Source organism: Ictalurus punctatus, chromosome 2 (genome assembly GCF_001660625.3).
Source record: "Ictalurus punctatus breed USDA103 chromosome 2, Coco_2.0, whole genome shotgun sequence".
Classification (NCBI taxonomy): Eukaryota; Metazoa; Chordata; class Actinopteri; order Siluriformes; family Ictaluridae; genus Ictalurus; species Ictalurus punctatus.
Window position 1 is genome coordinate 30,394,887 of NC_030417.2, and position 22,963 is coordinate 30,417,849.

General features: G+C 39.0%; 1 protein-coding gene across 2 annotated transcripts; it reads left to right on the plus strand.

Moving 5' to 3' along the window:
* Positions 1 to 1,929: 1,929 nt before the first annotated feature.
* On the plus strand, positions 1,930 to 22,497 carry mvp (major vault protein). Of its 2 annotated transcripts, XM_017454727.1 has the most exons (19): positions 1,930 to 2,001; positions 2,146 to 2,195; positions 2,919 to 3,069; positions 8,534 to 8,700; positions 10,504 to 10,699; positions 10,891 to 11,014; positions 12,328 to 12,459; positions 12,890 to 12,984; positions 13,507 to 13,743; positions 15,094 to 15,219; positions 15,988 to 16,188; positions 17,217 to 17,452; positions 17,823 to 18,020; positions 18,590 to 18,734; positions 18,961 to 19,172; positions 19,974 to 20,090; positions 20,421 to 20,547; positions 21,160 to 21,348; positions 21,971 to 22,497. In XM_017454727.1, the coding sequence occupies exons 1-19, from the start codon at positions 1,945 to 1,947 to the stop codon at positions 22,085 to 22,087; spliced, it is 2,877 nt and encodes a 958-aa protein (XP_017310216.1). In that variant the 5' UTR covers positions 1,930 to 1,944; the 3' UTR covers positions 22,088 to 22,497. The 2 variants fall into 2 exon arrangements, with proteins under 2 accessions (XP_017310216.1, XP_017310226.1); XM_017454737.1 differs by lacking the exons at positions 2,146 to 2,195; positions 2,919 to 3,069.
* Positions 22,498 to 22,963: the final 466 nt, after the last annotated feature.

The window sequence follows — 22,963 nt, forward strand, 5'->3', positions numbered from 1 at the left end:
CACACAAAGGAAATTCTGTGGAGTTGCTTCCCAGGTCAGTGTCAATCCATAGAAGTTCTCCCAGACTGTAACTGTGAGAAACTTTCCCTGCACCGAGCACTTTTCCTGAGGTAGAGTCTGTCTTGAATGCAGAGGGACACTGTGACCGATTTTGGATCGGACTGAGGCAGGTGGACTCCGGAAGGTTAAGACCTTCTTCCACTGCGGTCTGAAGATGAGCCATGCCAGAAGTGGAAATTAAGTTTCCTTTGTGACTGTGAGGAGCACTGTTTTGTGAAGGAAACACATGCACGTTTTGTCATTGACTTTTCAATGATAGTGGAGCTGTGGCACTGTGCACTGATTTGGAGAGCACCAGAGTTCAATTGGACACCTTTGACTATTCCACTCAGCAGCTCTGCCCTCTGTATGTAGTCCTGTGCATTCAGACCCTTTGTGGTGATGGTTTTCACTAGCTGGAGGAAGTTGTTGGAGTCGTCACAGCAAACGATATTTCCAAAAGTGACACTACGGAAGAAAGCACTACATAAGCATTAACAAAAAGCATCAAATGTACACGAGTTCAGCACAGAGATTCTTGATTTCCTGAGTTTAACAGGCTGTTGATTATTTCCATTTTTTTAACAGTTCTTTTCACCATAATATATGATATATCTTATATTTGGGACCAATACGGTAATGTTGACCCCTAGATGCACAACTAATCAGAAAACTAACATGGGTCACAAGCGCAACTCTAATTAGCATTTCATAACTACATTAGTGATATTAGTATTAGCAATGAGTTTTCTGTTCAATAAACACTGTCAATCTTAGCTCTCTTGAATGTTGTACCATTATTCTTGAAGTTAACTAATAATATTGTAACTGACAGTGTTAAAACATTGTACTTTCATTGGCCAGAAATTTGATTTAGTAACTATATCGACTTTTCCTCTATTAACTCTACACTAATTTCCACAAGAGCAGCCTGAACTGAAGTGTCACTTCCGCCTAGTGGTGGCAGTGAAGTGTAGCTGATGTAAATAAATAAAATGTTCAATCAGGAGGGACCAGTGAATGAAGTAAAGAAAGTGATGAATATTCTTGACAGAAAGTCTTCCTCAATTCGACTCTAATGTAAAGCGGGTTCACACCGAGGAGATTTGCGCTTTTGTTCTCGTGCATAAAAGTTACACGAGAACTGAAGTTACATAAAACTATGACTTGATGGCGCTCGCGCACAAAACCATTTTTCAGAGAGAGAGAGAGAGAGAGAGAGAGAGAGAGAGAGAGAGAGAGAGAGAGACTGTAATTCAATGTCTATTATTTTAAAAAGCACAAACAACGAAGAACCGAAGCAGCACAAACACCGAGACTATTTGGAGTGAATTTGGAGCATGTGGGGGTGGTTGAGTGACCTATAAATATTCTTTAAATATATAAATAAATAAACAATAAACCGAAGCTTAAACAAACATTTTTACGGCACAAACGATTGAGACTCTTTTGAGTTGGTGGCAAAGTTCACGCATATAACCCATTTTTAATTCAGGAGCACTATATGAGACACTTTGCTGCGTGGCTTTTATTTTGAAAGGGTGTTACGAGGTTTCCAGCATCTATTGCTCATTTCACTAGAAATCACGCATCTGCCGGGATTTCCCCACACACAGCTCCACCCACCTACCCCTCTTGAGTGCGGGGCTCAGATTTAAGCGCACAAGCAGCCCACCTACACGAATAGACCACATAATATACCACATACATCCTGTTATCAAGGGTTTGCATATGGACGGTAGGGACATGTCCCTACCAATATTTGCACGAACCCGTTCACATTTTCTTTGGAGTGAAGTCATGGTAATTCCATAGCATATTTTCCCAGAAGCTCCAGGAATTCAGCATAATAGCATTTGATTGGCTGAAAGGGAGGGGGCGGGGCTATCTGAAGGCTCACCTTACATGCAAATATCTAGCTGCCAGTGTAGAGTACAGACACGGAGGCGAGGGCTGTTTATGGTAGGTTATCAATGCTGTCAGTCCAAACCTCAAGCATGGGCGAAAAATGTACTCTTGCAGATGATTTTACTCCCTTTCCTCTATTTAGTGCACAGCATACATAAAGTATTTTTTCCCCATGCCAACACGTTTTGTACTTTTTAGATATCATGCCACGAAAACAAATCAGGAGCTTTTTCCTCAACACCCAAAGTGTAAGTAATAGGTAGTAAACTAACTGTCCAGTAGACACGTTGATTTAAAATGAAAACCTGTTTTCACCAAACGTCACCAGCCTTGCACTGCAGAAAGTCCTGTCAACTGATGTTAGTTAACTGTGTTAGCTAGCATTAACTAGCAAGCTAACCCTGGCTTCTGTCATCTGCAGGCTAGCAGTCAGGTTGCTAGCTGGAACGTAAAATAGGTGTATATATGAAATTATGTTGAGTTGAATTTTAGTCTAGAAATTTAGTCCATGAAAATGTCATCATTTAATGAATGAGTTTGTATGCATGAAACGCTGAAGTAGAGCAGGGAGAAACATCTGAGTCTTCAGGGTTTCAGGTGAGGTCCTAATTCTGAATTATATTTTGGAATTGTAGAGAGGCATCAGCATTAAAGTCAGTCTTTAGGATGTTCAGCAAATATACAGTATAACTTTTGAAAGTCAACATATTGGTCATGGGGTTGTTTTGAAAAAGATCTTACATAAAAACAACATAAGATCCTATTCACTCAATATTAACATTTCCCTCAAAAATCAATGGGATCCAAAGCTTAACAAGTAATTTCATAGTTTACTTTCTTTTAGTCTTTGTTCTGTTGCTTTGTATCATTTGTATTTAAATGTAAATACAGATCTTAATATAACTATAGATGTTATATTTTAATAAACTAGTTGGTTGTCAACATTAAGCAGTCGTCTCTCCCCCCCAAAGAGTGCACACTGCTTACCGGAAGAGTGTGAATAAACCACGCCCATGTCCAGACATCGACACGCCCACAACATTCGGATTTTTTAAAGGGGTTGTCAGTCCAGGCACGCGCACTCTAAAGTCACAACAATCTCACAGCAGGCTCACGGAATCCGTAAGTCTTTCTTTTTAATTTGTGTTTTGGTTTTTGGGGGGATTTTTTTTTTTTATTTCCACTATGCAGTCTGAAAGCGGCCTAGACTGCGTTTATCTGCATTCACCTCGTACGCACGCTCAGTATCCGTGTCGGATTAAGTATGCGTGTTGGCAGTGGTTGGAAATAATGATGTGGCATGTTTGGTGCTTTAGAAATTGTCGGTTGTTATGAAAAGGAACTAAAGGAATACAAATGAAAGCGCACTCAAAATCAGAAGGTTCAGCCTCCAGCAACACGGAAGTGAGTGGGAGGAAGAATGTCACCTGTATGGTGTAATGCCTCGATCTTTGTTCAAAATATAGTGAAGCTTTTATTTATGGGTGAATTATAGACGCTTCATTCAAATCATATTATCTAAACCTAAAAACTGCGTGTTCTATGTCACTGTATTATGTTTGTTTTGGGGGTTTTTTGTGCCACACCCCCTGGTTGCTATAAGCCTACACTGCGGAAGCGTCTATTTTTAGCATGGTTTTAATCCCTAACATTTCAGAATTTCTACATGGATCTGTGTCTTAAGTTGGACCAAACGTGATCCAGCCTGCGTTTTGTGTAAAAGTTGGTAGGTATTAGTATGATCAGGAAGAATGAAGTCACTGCACACTGATTAAAGAGTGACATGATTGACAGGTGCTGTGTGCAGCTCTCAGTGTGTGAAACAGTGCTGGAAATGGTGGAATTATTATTATTATTATTATTATTATTTTATTTTATTTTTTTATTTTTTATTTTTTATTTATTTTATTTTAATGTAAGTCGAACTGCATGAAAACCCAGGATTGATCTTTGTTGAGAAGTGCTTGATGTGAACAGATTTTATTTTACATTTCTTTTACATGGGAAGCCATTTATAAAGGGCTGAACACAGGGGTGGCTCCGCCTGTCTAAAAGTGGTGTGGCCATTTCCCCCCCCAAGCCAATGTCTGGGGGCATCCACCCTCATAAGATAAGATAAGATAAGTTTGGGGTCACTTAGAAATGTGCTTTTTTACTTATTCAGTCTGAAGTAAAAGTTGATCAATCGAGCATCTGTGGGATGTGCTGGACAAACAAGTCCACTCCGTGAAGGCCCCACCTCGAAACCTAAAGGACTTAAAGGATCTGCTGCTAATGTCTTGTTGCCAGATACCACAGCACACCTTCAGAGGTCTCGTGGAGTCCATGCCTCTATGGGTCAGAGCTGTTTTGGTGGCACAAGTGGGACTTACACAATATATTTTGCACGTCTGCTTTCAGACAGCTTTCATTTATTTGAGAATACAGCTTTATAATATTCATCTTCAAGTCATTAATGTATTGTGTAGGGGGAAAAAACTAGCTTTTCAGCATATAAAATGTAAAATAAATAAACTATTCTTGCTTTTTACCTCTTTGGATCCACCAGGAACCTAATGAGAAAGGTCTGTTTTATCTTACTGGTACTTCTCACTGGTCTGTCTACTCCTTGGGCACACTGTCTTTTTCACCTGCCTGTGTTAGTCAAATCATTCAAATGAGCTAGATAACCAACCTATCTATTACACAAGCATTTGAGACAGATTGGAGGTAGGTGTCTGGATTTCTATCTGGCTGATAGTTTGCTTGGTAGGTAGCTACTTGCTAGTTACCTGCATGTCACCTTCAACCATCATAACTCGTCTGCTAGCTTGTTAGACCAGCTACAGTAGCTAGCTGATAACATAGCTAGCTAGAAAGAGTTTAGTAGCTAACTTTCCATTCCATTCGAGAAAACTAGAATTATCTCAAACTTTTTTAAGTAAATTAAATAATGCTAGTTTGTTCCAACATTAGGTATATTGTTTAGATCTCTGTTCCGTCATTCGACCTCTGCAACTGATCCAGAATGCAGCTGCCGACTTGTTTTCAACCTTCCTAAGTTCTCCCACACCACTCCACTGCTACACTCCCTCCACTGGCTTCCTGTAGCTGCCCGCATTAGATTTAAAACTCTGATGCTTGCCTACAAAGCCAAAAATGGACCAGCACCCACTTACCTCAAATCAGTTATCACACCCCACACCCCATCACGCTCCCTCCGAACTTTTGCCACCATCACTCCGGGTACAAGGAAGACGTGCATCAAGACTCTTCTCTGTTCTTGCACCTAGGTGGTGGAATGAACGTCCCCTAAATGTCCGAAACAGCTGAGTCACTGACAGTCTTCAAACAATGTCTAAAGAAGTATCTCTTCCTAAAGTACTTAAATTAGCACTTTTCATTTTTTTTTTTTTTTAAAAAGTCTGTTTTCTTATTATATTTCCTCCCAACAGAGTTAAGACTGATGGTATTGTTGGTCCATGACCTAGTGAACCAGTATCGGGATGTATTTATTGATAAAGACTTCAAAGCACTTCTGTAAGTCGCTCTGGATAAGGACAGCTGCAAAATGTTGTAAATGTAAGGCCTATTATGCGAATAAAATCACAGTATTTAGAGAGACAGATAATATTCCCTGAATAAACTCCTAAAATTTCAAGAATAAGGTATTGGAAAGCTGCCACTTTAGGGTCTTATGGGAAATGAACTAAGTAAGGAAACTAGGTCAACATCAGAAGATAGGCATAGCATACAGTTGTCTCATGATGAAAGAGAAATTGCAGGCAAAATGGTCAGTCCTGAATGTGCACTACACCAGGACATCTTCAACATTTCATATCCACAGTAACGTGCTTTTGGAGGCTACAGAAAATGGGCATCTATTCAATCAGTGTGTCTCCCCATAACACTCTCAACTGTCCTTGGGCTTTTTATTTTTCTCAAACTCTGACTTTTTTTCTTGTAAAGTTGATACTTAGATTCTCAAAATATTACAAATAGCACAATCTAAAAATTATTTCTGAAAATGTTACTAATTTATTTTGAACTCTTGCACTAAAACTGGGGAAACTGGACCCTAAACTGTGACCGAATTAACTGTAGTTTAAAACCTGTTACTATGGGCTGTTTAAGGGAAGGATAGTATAATGGCTTTTTAGTCATTAAACAATCATTATATAAAACTGTAATTAGTTGAATAATTATATGACTAGAGAACCTCTTTGGTGAATGATTTCTCTTAACAGATCTCTCAACAGTACAGTACCCCAGCATTTTGTTTTAAGATGTCTGTATGACCCAGGTAAAATTTGGATGTTGACTGACACTGAGTATATGACAGGGTGTTTTAGAGTTATGTAACACAAACATGGTGATTTACTGTCTGTCTATTTGCAACCCTTGGCCTACATGTCATGCTTGGCCAACCCTATACCTTCCATTTTTTTTATGATTCATACATGTCAGGTGGTCAAATATTGAAAAATGTTTCGTTGCCCTTTACCTTTGTTAGCACTAAGCCTTTTGAGTACAGATGATCTGCAAAGGGAAAAATTGCTATGGCACTTACAATATCCTGTATTATTCTCAGGGTTGTGAAAGGCAGGTGTTGGGGTGTGTGCATAATATTGTAGAGAAGCTGACATGATTTGTTCTGTGTTCAGCAGTCAGGTTTGACAATTTAAACCTTCAGAAGTTCACTGTAAACTCAACCGACAGCTTGATTGCATTGGTGACACCCACTCACTCAGGGCCTCTGTATCTTAGAACTTTCTTCAGATCCATGGCAACCTTATCATGTATATGACTGAGAGGAGATAAGAATTGTGGTGTGTCCAGCAGTAAAGATTTTACATGTGGCCCAGTTAATAGGATTTTCCTTGTGCAGCAAGATGGGTTTGATGATTAAAAGTAAATCTAAGGCCTATAATGAATATCATATCAATATTAAATATTAGTGTACAAAGCCTTTTTTTTTCATATCACTAGTTGTATAATTGTCCACACACTGAAAAAAATATTGGAGTGAAATTTACTCAAGAAAAGTGTAGTAACAATTAAATAAATAATACACACACAATAAAATCTTACTAAATTTAACTAATTATATTTGAAGTAAGGTTTTGGATTATTCTCCTAAAAGTGTAAGGTAAATTGAACTAGCTCTTTTTAAGTATATTCTACTCAAATTGAGTTAAATGAACTACATAAATCTCAACAGTGTAAAAAGTGCACATTACATAAACATTATCATTAATACTTTCCTATTACTATAGTCACTAACACCTTTAATGGTTCCAAACAGAAGAAACATGCCAGTAAGTAAATGCAGTCATATCAGCTTTCATAAAGACAGGACTGGCAGAATACCAGATGATTTGATTTATTGAAGTTGTGTGCGCAAGACTGAGAAACGCAAAGAGGGTGAACATTAAACACCATAATACAATAGCTTTCAGCCTTAAAGCTGACACAAAACAAAAATATTGAAAATAATGCATCCGTAACACTCTAAATTAAATCAGATTAAAGTTCTGTGAACAGATATGCAAATCGAGTTTAAAAAAAAAAAACAACCATGCCGTCATTTTAGTATGCAATCGATTCAAATAAACATTACTTATTTTTTCTGGTTTTGCGAGTACTTGCAAAATAATAGTAAATTTAACCCAGTAAAGTAAGTCACTTTTAACCACATATTTACATAAATTAATTTAGTATAGATCTTAAACCATTTAAGTAACTCTAATAATTTGCTTTTTGTGTAAAAATCACTTGGTCATATTTACTGAACCTCTGAATCTTTTTTTTTTTTTTTCAGTGCATGATGAGATTATCATGTGACAGTCATGTCAACATTTACAGAATTTTTGACTGATGAAATCGAGTCATTTGTTGGTCACGTTGGTTACACTGGCTACACTGGTCATTGAAAGGCTCAGATTCAGACGTTAACAATACAGACATTCATTAGGCATGAACAAACGCATAATTAGACATGAATGGTTGAGATGATGCTGAAATGTAATAAGGTACACAAGTGGTGGACCATGGCAGAATAAAACTATTAAATAAGCAGAACAGTAAATACAAGTACAATAAATAGTATAGTAAATCTGAATGGTAAATAAGTGTCCGGAAGTGGCAGTAAAAGTGTTTCAGAGCTAGATGAAGGATTGCTGGTGGTTAAGTAGACTGATAGCTTAAAGATTGAAAACTGTTCTTCGGTCTGGTTGTCTGTGATTGAATGCTATGGAAGCGTCTGCCAGACGGCAGTGTCACAAACTGGCAATGAGCAGGATGAATGCAGTCCTTAATGATACCGCGGGCCTTCCTCAAACAGTGTGTTTAGTAAATGTCCTGTAAGGCTGGGAGTTTATTTCCAATGATGAGTGTAATTAATGTAAAATGAATACCTTTTATTTGTTTTATTTTTCATGTAACCATGGTTCATTTTAGTAAAGCTAGAAAGCTTAGACTGGCTTATGGTGAACATGCAACCCAGGCGCCGGAGTGAGCACTTAACTGGGGACAGTCTTTTATCTTTGATTGATTGCTGTCGCATAATTGACTTCAGAATCAATAACTGCCCCCCCTTCCCTCTCAGATCATGTCGAAGAGACCAGCAGGTAGTCACATGGAGCACAACGATCTGACTGATGCTTCGATCATCAGGATTCCTCCACACCACTACATCCATGTGTTGGATCAGAACACCAACATTGCTCGGGTTGAGGTTGGACCCCTCACCTACATCCGCCAGGATAATGAGAGGTAACCACATGTGCCATGCTGAGGTTGAATGATTATGTGCAGCATTTAGTTACACTCTTGCTCTTTGATTTATTTAAAAAATAAAAATAAAAAAAAAACCTTTTGGGGAATTTTGTGTACAGAAGCACACAGTGTAGAAAAACAAACATTTTTTTGTTCAGAATTGAAAAACCTGTATTTAACCCTGACTGAGCTTGTTTTAGGATTGTGATATTTGCATGAGTAATATTTCCTTTGTGTACATGTTGTACAGGTGCATCTCAAAAAATTTGAGTATCGTGGAATAGTTCCTTTTCTTTCTGTAATTTAATTCAAAAAGTGGAACTTTAATATATTCTAGATTCGTTACACATAAAGTGAAATATTTCAAGCCTGATTTTTTTTTTTTTTTTTTTTTTTTTTTTTTTTTTTTAAATCTTTATGATTATGGCTTACAGCTCATGGAAATCAAAAATCTAGTATCTGAAAATATTAGATTAAAGAATTTATAATACAGAAATGTCGACCTGAGAAGAGCTCTAATCAGCTAATTAGCTCAAAACTCCTGCAAAGGTTTCCTGAGCCTTTAATCTCTCAGTCTGGCTCAGTACACACAACCACAATCATGGGGAAGATTAAAGTACCTCTGTGACCTTGATTTCATTTGGAAATCAATTGCTATATGGCAACACCATGCAGTAAAGTGATAAGGAGCAAAATCGACCATGTTCTTTATGTGGGAGGCATGGCATACTCTCTCTCCCGTCAGTCACAGTGACACTATATCAGGGGTGTCCAATCTTATCCGGAAAGGGCCGGTGTGGGTGCAGGTTTTCATTCCAACCAAGCAGAAGCCACACCTGAGTTTATTGAAAGCCAAGATCAACTGATTAAACACGTGGAATCAGGTGTGGCTCCTGCTTGGTTGGAATGAAAACCTGCACCCACAACGGCCCGTGGCGGATAAGATCGGACACCCCTGCTCTAGATAATTGTGGGCGTCTGTGAGCTCAGGTATTCAGAAGATGGCAGGTAGTGCTTTCTCCGAGTCTGTTACGCTGCAGCAAATTGGGAAGAAAACGGGAATTTTTTAAGTAGTGTGATCAAAGCTTCAAAGTACTGAACAATAATGGAAATTATGGGTGTAATAATGCATCTCCTTTCATGTAAAGGATATTTTAATGTTTCTTGTACGAGCAGGTGTAAAGAGCCCTGCTTTACCTGCATCTCCATTTTCAAATTTGATCTTCCAAAGCCATGTAAACTTCGTTTTCATCACCAAAACCTTTGTGTAGACTAACATGTGAAGGCTTGTTCACCGGTGTCAGATTCACAACAAACAGTTTCCAGGGGCAGCACTGTGGCACAGTGGGTAGGATTGTGGCCTCACAGTTCCAGGGTCCTAGGAGCTTGGGTTAGACTCTGTGTAGAGTTTCGCATTCAATTTTTTTTATTTGTATACCGCTTTTTAATAATGGACATAGTCACACAGCAGCATTACATAATCCGGCTATAAATTTTGTTTAAATTTTCATTTATCCCGAATGAGCAAGCCAGAGGCGACGGTGGCAAGGAAAAAGGAAGAAACCTTGAGAGGAACCAGACTCATCTGGGTGATACCAGATAGTGCGATTATAAATCATTCCACTTCTATAACTGTGTACTATAAAGTCAAGCAGTGCTGAGTGTGCAAAAAAGAACTCAAGTATGAGCATCATTAGAAACTCGTGTTCTCCCTCATGCCCTCTTATTCTCTCGAGTTTACCTTGATATATACTTCCATTTGATTCACTCTTCTTGCATTCATCTCTCATTTTCTCTTAGGGTTCTCTTCTCCCCGACTCGTATGACCATGGTGCCCCCTCGCCATTACTGTGTGATTCTGAACCCGGTGGCTCGTGATGATGAGGGACATGTTCAGTTCGACACCGCAGGCCAGGCTAAACTCCGCCATGCAGACCTGGAGATCCGTCTGACCCAGGATCCTTTCCCGCTCTACCCCGGAGAAGAGATCCAGAAGGTGGGCCTGTTCATTCTCACTTCCTCTTCTTATTTTTTTTTTTTTCTGTGTGAAAGAGTTTATATGGGAAGTGGCTTTTGTCAGGTGGCTGAACCTCCTTCTATTTGCTCTCCTTAAATGATTTAATACAAAATATTACCCAAAATAAACCTCTCTCTCTGTGTGTGTGTGTGTGTGTTTTTGTTTATCAGGAAGTGACTCCACTGCAGATTGTGTATCCCGACACAGCCCTGAGGCTGCAGGCTCTTCTTGACTTTGAGGAGGAGAGCGGAGAGAAGAGAGTGGCTGGAGACGAGTGGCTGTTTGAAGGGCCAGGTGGATTTTTGCCTTTATCTGTTTTTTTTTCCTTCCTTTCTTTTCCTTCTCAAACTGAAACCAGCATTCAGGCTGCCATTCTTCTCCATATTTCACTAAAAAAAAAACTTATTTCACACACATACAATGACTGTAACAGGAAAAATAATGCAAAAATGACTCCTTCTTTATGGAAGTTAACAAAATATGGAATTCTTATCTTGTCAGAGCTCTGTCTGCATGAAGGCCATGATGATATAATACTGAAGTCATAATAAAATCATATCACAGGTATTACAATACTAAAGGGGTCATATGATGCTTTTTGATGTTTTTCCTTTAGTGTGTAATGTATCTGTTTGTGCATGTATAAGATCTGCAACGTTACAAAGCTCATAGTCTCCCACAAAGGGATTTATTCTAATAGAGAGCACTGCCCCAGACCTGCCTAAAACACCTCAATATAATTCCAGATATTACTTCCGTAGATAAACATCTGTCACAATTTGAAATATCAGCATAATTCCGCCGTAATTTTTACATTTTTAATGAATAAAATTTTTTAAGCTGTACTTTGTCACTTCAGGACATAAAGTTGTTACAGTGAAAAAGACAAATGAAACATCGTATCTGCTCAAGTCGTGCTTACAAAGTTGGTTTCTATTAATCTGCTCGATCATCCACGTTTTCAGAATCTGACTCGGGTTCGGACTGATACGGTAAGACAGACGACATTATTAACTGTGTTATATAATTGCTTTAGAAGCCTTGGAAGCTGAAGCTCGTGATTATGGTAAGGGGCGTTACATTTCCGACACACACTTGAGGTTTTTGGCCGTTCACAATGCAATGGGTCAGCTGGCCAGTCAGAGCACTCTGGGCTTTTCAGAAACTGGGAATAGAGGTCCTGCAATAATATACAGTATATGGAAAATAATGTGATTTTTGAACATTTAAAGCATGTTAACTTATTCTATTACACTCAATGACCAAAATAATGAACTTTTTAAAATCATCATATGACCCCTTTAAATAGCTGATTGGTAGCATTAAGTTGTTTTTTTGTTTTGTTTTTTTGCTTTTTTTTGTATTGAATATTTTAAAAGGGGGTTGTTAATTTTTTATCACTATTTCTGAAGATATTAAGTAAAATATCACTGAAATGTATTCTTTCCATAGGTTTTATGACTGCATTATGATGTTTGTTAGCACTCTTTTTGGCAAAACAAATAATAATATGTAATATGTTGTATCTCATGAAAATGTACAGTATTGTGATATTTTTTTGCCACATCACCTACCCTTGGCTAACCCCTGTGGCTATGCTCCATCAGGAACATACATCCCCAGGAAGGAGGTGGCCGTCCTGGAGATCATCAAAGCCACAGTGATTCGAGAACACCAGGCCATTCGCCTTCGAGCTCGCAAAGAGGGTGTGGACCGCAGTGGAACTCGCAGAGTTACTGGTTAGCACGCACACACTCTCTTGTTCTTTCACACACACATGCACAGAAAATCTTGTTTATACACAAATACATGAAAGTTTGCATTTCCATTAGTCAATATTGTGTCAGTGTTGCGACTGTAATGTGATTTCCAAACTAGTTATGTGAAAAGGCACATGTTCACAGCACATACTCAATAAAAATCTAATCAAATACTCAAATAAAAAGTATGCACAGAATGGAGGCAAACAGAATTTCCTTCATTTGATTTCTTGCTTCTTTGTAATTACAAAACTTTTCCCTGTCCCTGAGAAACACTTTTAACAATATTAATGTGAACTTTGCTGGAATAAAGCAGGTGTAACTGGCCAGCTGATTACATTAGTGTGTGTGTGTGTGTGTGTGTGTGTGTGTGTGTGTGTGTGTGTGTGTGTGTGTGTGTGGAGCACAGGTGAGGAGTGGCAGGTCAGTAAAGTTGGAGCATACCTGCCTGGAGCACATGAGGAGGTCATCGATATTGTGAATGCGTTCATCCTCACTGATAAGGTAATATTTGGGGGGTTGTTTCTTTGCATTTCCTTTGTTCATTATAATTGATTGGCACACTCATTGTGAGGATGCTCGACCCTCTGTGCTGCTAGGGAATCCATATTTATGCACTCGCTGCGGTGGGTTAGCAGTGCTGTAACACGGTTGTCTGGACTGGGTGGGTTGATGTCCACCATCAGTGGGACTGTGAGCCGCTGCACCTCAGTGGTTCAGTCTTAGCAGTGGCTTTTAAAGGATTCTGCTGTTGTCTTTTTTTTTTTTTTTGCATTATCTTATTAGACCTTTTGGTATGTGAAAGTGTGTGTGTGTGTGTGTGTGTCTGTGTGTGTGCGCACATCAAAGGTATTATTACCTCTTGGATGGATTTGGCATCCATTGGAGAGGTCATGTGTATAATATAAACCAGATGTATAGCACTAATGAAATTGTACCCTAAGAGATCAAACCAGTCATGTCTATTCATGACGTGTCTTGGTCACTTCATTCAATTTTAATCTGCCAGTTCTGTTGTTCTGTCAGCGTGCGCTGCATGTGCGTGCTCTGCGTCCATTCCGGGATGCGGGAGGACGAGACAGAAGGACAGGAGAGGAGTGGCTGGTGACCGTGGCGGACCGAGAAGCACACATCCCCTCTGTGGCTGAGGAGGTCGTCGGAGTAGTAGACGTGACCACGCTGAACAGTAGGGAATACTGTGTGATCCTGGACCCAGTCGGACCAGATGGAAAGCCCCAGCTCGGACAGAAGAGAGTGGTCAAGGTAATTTGCTTTTATGTTTGAGAGGCTCAAATCTTTGCCTTAGGACGAGGATGCAGGACAACATATTTGTCTTTATAATGTTTTAATTGCATTTGTAGATTTTTCTGTGATTATAAACTGGTATAAACCTCTTAATTGGCTGCATTATGAATGTAATACTGTAATATTCAGTGTTACATAGCATAAGTAAATAATTCAATATAATAGTCTGGGACTTTGTGTGCTGGTGTAACAATAACCACTAAACTAAAAGCTTAATATTTCCAAAACCAAAGAAACGGTCATTGATTTTAGGAGGAAGAAGCCCAAACCGAACCTTGTCTCAATTCCGGGAACTAAGTACTGTGGAGTACAGCTTGATAACAAACCGGGCTGGTCCAACCATATGGAGGCATATAATATATATATATATATATATATATATATATATATATATATAACGGTCAAAGAAGGCTGTGATCTTTCGTTTAACATCTGCCCACCTTTATTGTGCACCTTCTATAAGGCTGTTGTGTCCAGTGTGGTGGTGCTGGGGGTGGGCGCTCACACATCTGATAGAAACAGACTCAATAAACTGATTTAAAAAGGCGAGCTCTAACGTTGGCATCATTCAGGACTGGGTTGAGCAGGTGCTGGAGGTTAGGATGCTGAGGAAAAGAAATGTTATCTTGACCAATGATATGCACCCACTTCATGCCTTAGAGGTGTTTCGGCAGAGTGCCACTTTTAGTGGCAGGATGATTCCACCAAAATGTCAGACTGAACGGTATTGTAAGTCTTTCCTGCCTGCTGCCATCAGGCTCTTTTAATGTGCAATAACTTTAATTTATTTTCTTTTTATTTCTAACGGTTTTATTATTTTTACTGTTGTATTTTAGACATTTCATACCCCTATATGTGCAATTGTCCCTTGTTGTGCAATAACACACTGTAGTTTTGGATAGCTTATAATTTATCTATCTTTTTAGTACTATCTTAATATAGTATAGTATATTTAAGTGTAATGTTTTGTTTTAATACTTAGTTATATAGATAGATCGCTGTTTGCCTGTATGTGAGGATTGATTATGGTCACTGCTTGTAACAAACCTAATTTCCTCTGAAGGATCAAAAAAGTATCTATGTATCCATCTATCTAAATATTGGCAATTCCCCATGATTAGAAATGCAAATTTCACCAATTAACTCCAGATATTTCACTAATTAAAAGCTGGTTATGCTACCTCTTTTATTATTATTTTTTTAATAAAGTGCACAGTCCACACTCATTGTCCTTGTAAAGCACGGATAATTTAAAAAATATATATTATGTAAACTATGCAAATATATACCTCTGTCTGTGTCTCTCAGGGTGAACGCTCGTTCTTCCTACGGCCTGGCGAGCATCTGGAGAATGGCATACAGGATGTCTACGTGCTGTCTGAAGAGGAGGGACTGGTGCTGCGTGCCGTGGAGGCCTTCAATGACACGGAGGCGGTGAGACAGAGCACTATGAGTATTGAAAAATAAAGAGGAGGAAAGAAGGGCGAGGTCAGGCTTGTGTGAAAGCCCAATCAATCAGTGTGCAACAAAGATAAACAGACCATTGAAATTCTGTCTGTGCTTAAATGCACACATGACTCGTTTAGCCAGAATCCTCCTTGTGTCAGCTTTGCCAACACCCCATGAGCACACCACACACCCTCACAAAACATGCAGCCTCACTTAGCCAGGTATACAGTATAAGAGGAGAACGTTGTGAAAAGCCAGTAGTGAATGATTGATATGTTTTTTTTGTTTGTTTTTTTAAAATACGTTGTTACTGAGACTAGAGTGAACAATGGGCATCACTGAATATCTGATACTGATTTGGAATAAAGAAGCAATTTAGAAAATGAAAAAGGATTTCTTTGTATCTGATCTCAGAGGATCTGTGGTTTCATTAATTAACCCTCATCTTTGTCTCCCTCCCCCTTTTATTAAATATCAAACCATTTACTCCTCTTTCCCAATCATTTACTCTTAAATCCTTTTTAATTCATTTTGCATTGCATTATTATTTTCTATATTATATTATATCTGTCTCTCAAATTACTTTTGTTACGCACACACATGCGCATTACCATGATCATACAGCCCCACACACACACTCTGTGCATGGTTTACGTGCAGCCATGTCCATCTCCTTCCATCTCCGGCCATTGTGTTTGCTCCCCTTCCTACCTTCTCTCTCTCACCCCCTCTCTCCCCCTGTCTCTGCATCAGCAAGAAGAAGATGAGGAGGAAGAGGAGGAAGAGGAGCAGGCCAAAAAGACTAGTGTGCAGAGACGCCCGGGAGACCGCTGGATGCTGCGTGGGCCAATCGAATATGTGCCACCTGTCACTGTAGAGGTCATGCTGCGACGCCAGGCCATTCCACTGGACGAGAATGAAGGAATATATGTGCGCGACATCAAGACCGGCAAGGTCAGACAGTCAGGATATATATATTTATTTTATTTATTTATTTATTTTAGCCTTAAGTCATATGGACAAGAAGTGCACGGTGATTCATTAAGAGCTCATTCAGAGAGTGCTTGTGAAATCCCACTTGTGAAATCCCACTTGTGAAATCCCGCTTGTGAAATGTTTCGAGAATAGTCACCTCCACCCTGCTTTTCTAAAAAACTGGACCACATACTATAGTGGCTGGAAGACTATCATGTTAATAGCCTGTCGTAAATAGACGAAGAAACCGCAACATTCAAATGCACTTCAGCACTGTTTTACAATAGGGTCCAAAAGTCTGAATGCCCTAACAGGCGTTGGAGAACTAGAACAATTTTATTGTACTGTACATACATACTTGGCGGCTCTTGCTGAGTTTAACTTGGTTGACAATACCACAGAAGAATTCCTTGTGAGTGGTCGTTTTTTTTTTTCCTGTATTCGGAATACAGTGGAACGCAGCATAATAATATAACAGGTGTTCGTTGATAGGGATTACATTCTGCATTCAATGTATGCCATCACTAGCAAATCATGTATGAAAAGGATATTCAGTTGTATTTTTAATTTACGTTTACGGCATTTAGCGGATGCCCGTATCCAGAGCGACTTACATGTATCTCATTTATACAACTGAGCAGTTGAGGGTTAAGGGCCTTGGTCAAAGGCCCAACAGTGTTAGCTTGGTAGTGCCAGGGCTTGAACTCCTGACCTTCTGATCAGTAACCCAGAGCCTTTAACCACTGAGCCACCACTATCACAAATTCATATGAAAATTTAAGTAAGTATGTTTATAATAAGGTAATTATAATAATTATTCAATAGTTATTGTCAACTGTTTTTCATTAAGCTATACAAAAAAAAGGTTTTGGATTACCAGATTGTGTAGACTGCACCTTCCACACTGAGTTCTGCTGGAAATGTATGAAAACAGACTGAAGACTCTATGTAAATTCTTTGTAAAATGATATATAAAGTATGTGTGTCCCCCATGATGCTCTGTGCAGGTGCGGGCTGTGATTGGCCACACCTACATGCTGACGCATGATGAGGAGTTGTGGGAAAAGGAACTCCCTCCTAACGTGGAGAAGTTGCTGAGCACTGTGCGTGACCCACTGGCTGATCGCTCTGAACATAACCAGAACGCCGTTGCTGAGCCCAGGGACAAAACCATGGTGGTGTCCTACCGCGTTCCCCATAATGCTGCAGTACAGGTGTACGACTACAGGGAGAAGAAAGCCAGGTAATGGTTCTTTTATCTTCAAACTATTTCCTTATTATCTTTGGATGAGCTGCACATTCACATTATGCATATACTTTAGTTTCTGTGGTAACCCAGGCTCTATAAACAAGAAAAAACAGGACAGGAAGGCATTTGTACTTGCCTGTCAATCATTTTGCCTGTCACTCAGAAAGCTATACTATAATAATTGTTCTAATGTCTAAGAAGAACGCATTCTTAAGAGTGTAGTTCAACTGAATTTTACCCTGAAGTATAGTATTACACTTGATATTTCAACCACGTCCTCTCTTTGATGGCAGTATTTGTTTTAAAACTGTTTTTGTAAAAAAAAATAATATTCATTCATTTAAAAAAACGTGTTCTGTTTCAGGGTGGTGTTTGGACCTGATTTGGTCATGCTGGGTCCTGATGAGCAGTTCACGGTTCTGTCTTTGTCTGGAGAGAAGCCCAAGCGAGCTAACGTCATTAAAGCCATCTGCCTGCTCCTCGGCCCCGACTTCTGCACTGACATCATCACCATAGAAACTGCCGACCATGCCCGTCTGCAGCTCCAGCTCGCCTACAACTGGTAAAGTGTGCACGTCTGTCTGTCTGGGTTATTCAGGGTATGTCACCTGTGTATGTGTGTGTGTGGAAATATCCTGCATTATCACTAAGGGAAAAAATATGCTTCTTACCCAGTGTAGTGTAAAAAACAACAGGACGCTTTGTTCTGATAAGAGTGTGCAGACATTACAGCCAGAATAACTGCACTAACTGCACCTTGGGAGTCCAAAATTAATGTAGCGTGTTGCCAAGAAGCTCTGCCAATACTCTTTATAAATCTATTTTTATTCTATAGTGTGTCCATTTGCTGAAGTTTATTCATTTGGTCTTTTTTTTTCCCCCCATGTAATGTATATGTCTACTACATAAGAAGAGGCTCTTTTAGCGCAACCATCCACACTAATGCATGCTTTTCCCGATTCACATCAATCTTATTTGAAATTGCACAACCCTTTGGTGCAGTGCTACAGAATGTCTATCCCTGATATGACAGAATGGAAACACATCACGGCAAATTTGAGAGGTGTGACTGCTTTTAACGTTCAGGATCTATTGTATTTTAAGTCATACTTTGTCCCTCCTCATGATCAGGCACTTTGAGGTAAAGAACCATTCAGACCCCGCACAAGCGGCAGCTCTCTTCTCAGTGCCTGATTTTGTGGGCGACGCCTGTAAAGCCATCGCCTCTAGGATCAGAGGAGCTGTGGCTTCCGTGCAGTTTGATGACTTCCACAAGGTGAGTTAGTGATCGGCTTATCAGACTCGATTTATCAGATACATGCAATATTTCTGCGTTTGTAATGTCAAGACAGATTTTCCAGCATCTGTTTTCCCATCTGTTTCTAGTTAACATAGTAATAAAATAATGAGCATAAGGGTGCTCTATGCTTGAGGCCCAATCATTCGTCTTGTTTCTTATGCTGCTCTGGTGTTTTGTTTTTGGGGGTTTTTTTTGCCTGTAGAATTCAATCAGGATCATCTGCTCTGCTGTGTTCGGCTTTGACGAGAAGCTGGCGGTACGATCGAGTCTGCGCTTTAATCAGAACGGGCTGGTGATCAGTAGCGTGGACATTCAGTCAGTGGAGCCAGTGGACCAGCGTACGCGTGACGCCCTGCAGAAGAGCGTCCAGCTCGCCATTGAGATCACCACCAACTCCCAGGAGGCCACTGCTCGGTCAGTATGCGTCTCACCTCTCGCTTGCTGTGCTGCTGAGTAACATTTAAGATCTGTTGTTGTCCTTCGGTTCTAGTTGCAATTTTGTTCCATGTAACATTTCGCTGATAAAGTTAGTACCAAAGTCCATCTGCTTTCACACCAGGCTTCATGTTTTTACCCTATGCTGACTCTGACTTTTAAATTAATCAAATGAGATTAATCACAGGTGTTCTCCTGCCAATATTTTTAATTAAATGAATATACTGGCTAAACAATCTGTGCTGTTCTGGCAGTCATGCATTTTTTAAAAAATTTTTTTATTTATTTATTTATTTATTTATTTATTTATTTATTTAAAATATATATTTTTAAAAATCCGACTTTCTTAACTGGAATGAGTAAATAATTAAATAAGTGAAATGGTGGATGGGAGTGGGATGGGCATCCAAAGAATATTTCAAAGCACAAGAAGACAGGACACAAATTCTTCTCAGTAAGGACATTTGTGAATGTTTGGATGAGTATGACCTCTATATGATTTTGTTAAAAAAACAAAAGGAAATCAATTGACAAATTGGCTAATACGCTGAACTAATATTAAGTTCTGACACGACTCACACACTTTTGCTGTTATGGGAATGTTGACAACTCCTCACACTTGCATGAATTTGGTTCACCGTAACACACATGTACAGTATATGCTAAGTTACACTTGGAATCTGCCATTGGAATGAACTCCTTCATATTTTGATGAAAGGCATCCACGTTTATGTTTTTTAGAGCACTTACTTATGATCGCTTTCTCTCTCTCTGTCTCAGGCATGAAGCAGAGCGTCTGGAGCAGGAGGCACGGGGCAAACTGGAGAGGCAGAAGATCACAGACCAGGCAGAAGCTGAGAGAGCCAGGAAGGAGTTGCTAGAGCTGGAGGCGCTCAGGTAAGATCTCACTGCTTCCCTCTCCCAGTGTAGCTTTATGGGTTGACTTCATTTAATTTACATGTTTGCATTTGCCAGGTGCTTTTCTTAGAGCTTAGAGTATGCATATGAAGCTTATGGGGCTTGCTGAAGAACTGGAATCTAGCATGAAAAGACACTGGCCAAAGTACAAATGTGTCACAATAATAGCCCTTATAAATGCATTATTTATGGAAAAATGATTATTACAATTTTTTAATTAAACTTTTTTTAACGTATATCTTAGAGCTAGAATAACAGAACACTGCTAGCTATGTATCCATTGTCACTAATATGTGTGTTTGTGTGTAGTGCTGCGGTAGAAAGTACAGGAGCAGCCAAGGCAGAGGCTCAGTCCAGGGCAGAGGCGGCACGTATCCAGGGTGAGGCTGCTGTGCAAGAGGCCAAACTCAAAGTTGAGGCCCTGAGAATAGAAGCGGTAGGTCATTCTTCTCCTATCTTTCAGTATAGATGTGCCTTTCCTCAGACAGACGCACGCACTCACTCACACACACACACACACACACACACACACACACACACACACACACATATATACATATACATATATATATATATATATATATTAGATAGATAGATAGATAGATAGATATAGATATGTATAGATATATATATAGATATAGATATATATATATATATATATATATATATATATATATATATATATATATATATATATATATATATATATATATATATATATATATCTATCATTTCATCATCCCAATAGAATACAGTCTACAGTGCTGATGCAGAGCGGGCAGTATTTCCTGTTGGTTAATTAATTTCTTTGACAGTTTTCTCTCTCTCCTTTGATCTATCTTTCTGTCCTTGTTAATAGGGTGCTAGGATGATTAATTAATTGCCCCTAGTTTTCACGCAGTAGTCTCTCTACACCATGATTTGTGTTTAAAATTAAAGACACTATTTGTGTGTTCTGAAAAGCATGCTGTCCTGTGTGTATCCAGTGTGAATCTCTTTTTAAAATGACGTATTCCACTCATCCTTTCTTACACTACTCCCCTCTTAGGAAGCTGAAATGGTGCGTCTGGCAAAAGCACGTGAGCAGGAGCTCCTTTATAAGAAGGAACTAGATCACCTTGAGGTGGAGAAGCAGCAGAAACTGGTTACAATCGAAAGCCAACGTTTCAAACAGCTGGTAGAGGCTATTGGCAGCGAGACTCTGACAGCAATGGCCAGAGCCGGACCAGAGCTACAGGTACACTTCACTCACGCTCACGCTTCATCTCATGCTCACAAACCGAGACCCCCTCCGTTTCTACTAGGTTAAGTGAGGCTTTAACGCACCAACTGCTGAAGTACTGGTTCATTAGTAGTAGATTGACTTTGTAGATCAGACTGAACTAGTGTATATACAGTGTAAGAAGGCTTTACTACAGGGAGAAAAGTGATCATATCATCAATCAGTCTTTTAAAAAAAATTTTCTTTCAATCAGTCTGGTCACTTTGGTATTTGTTTCAGTCTTTGGTTCAGTCTGCCACCAAATAATCAAAAATTTAAAATTATCGATTCTATTCATTTCTATTCTATTGTAGTATATTAAATATTTATAATAAAACCTTTTTTTTTTTTTTTTTTTTTTTTTTTTTTTTTTTTTTTTTAAGTTTTTAATGCTGTTAGAGTAACTAACTCTAACGTTGTCCTCACAAAAAATACCATACTTATGAATATTAGTATGATTTATTCATTCACTCATTTATATATTTATTGCTGCGTTTTATATAATTTGTATTATGTACACGTTTATGCATTCTATACAAGATCAGTACTGAAACTTTTTATTTTCCCCTCATCATTTCCTCTCGTTCTCTCTGTCTAGGTTAAAATGCTGCAAGCTCTGGGTCTTAAATCCACTCTGATCACAGATGGCTCTTCTCCCATTAATCTGTTCACTACCGCCAATGGGCTGCTGGGAGCAATGAAGGCCCCTGAGTAGAAGAACCGTGAAACTGACAAGAAAACAAGAACCTCTATACTCCAGTTATCTTAATGCATTTACCTTAGATTTACCTTACACTGCGAATAAAAGCCATTCATTGTTTTTCTTAGTTTTGGTTTGTTAGATGGTTACAGTAGATGTTCTTTGGACTTTTTCCTGCCTATTATTATCAATATTATGGGAAAAACCATTGTATCAAGATTAATGCTTTGCAGTAGTATGTTGGAGTGTATTCTATGCAAATATATTTGATTTTATTATGTGCCTGACTTGAAATAACAAGGATTTATTTTCTTTGGAATCCACCAAGGCCTTATAAAACATGCAATTAACCAAAAGAATGTACCTTTGTGTACCACATGTGCATTTATAAGAACCAAATAAACTTTCAAAGGTTTCCAACCTGACTTGCTTTCTGATGGTTTGTGATGATTAGCTGTCTTGGGTGACCGAGGGGTTATACTATGATTCACATGTGTTCTCTGGAAAGAGTCCGCCTTTGGCAAGGTAAAGCATGTACAAAATAATTTTTTTTGCCAGATTTAACAGAGACTTATCCTGCAATGCTGTTGAGGTTACAGAAGCAGCCGGTGTCACTATTTGCTTTGTTAGCCATCTCACAGATGATCTGATCCTGAACCAACAATGTTTGGCTTTGACAATGCTGTTTGTTCAATCTGGACTTTATAACCATATGAAAGGTAATGTATATAAGCATAAAATCACTTTTTCCCTACAAACACTTGTTAATTGTCTGTAAGCCCTGTCCAGTTTCATTATGATGTCACATGTGCCCACACTAAACTGAGCTAAATCTCTCCTACAATATAGATACAGCAAACTGACAGTTTTCCTTGGTTCATGGCATATATA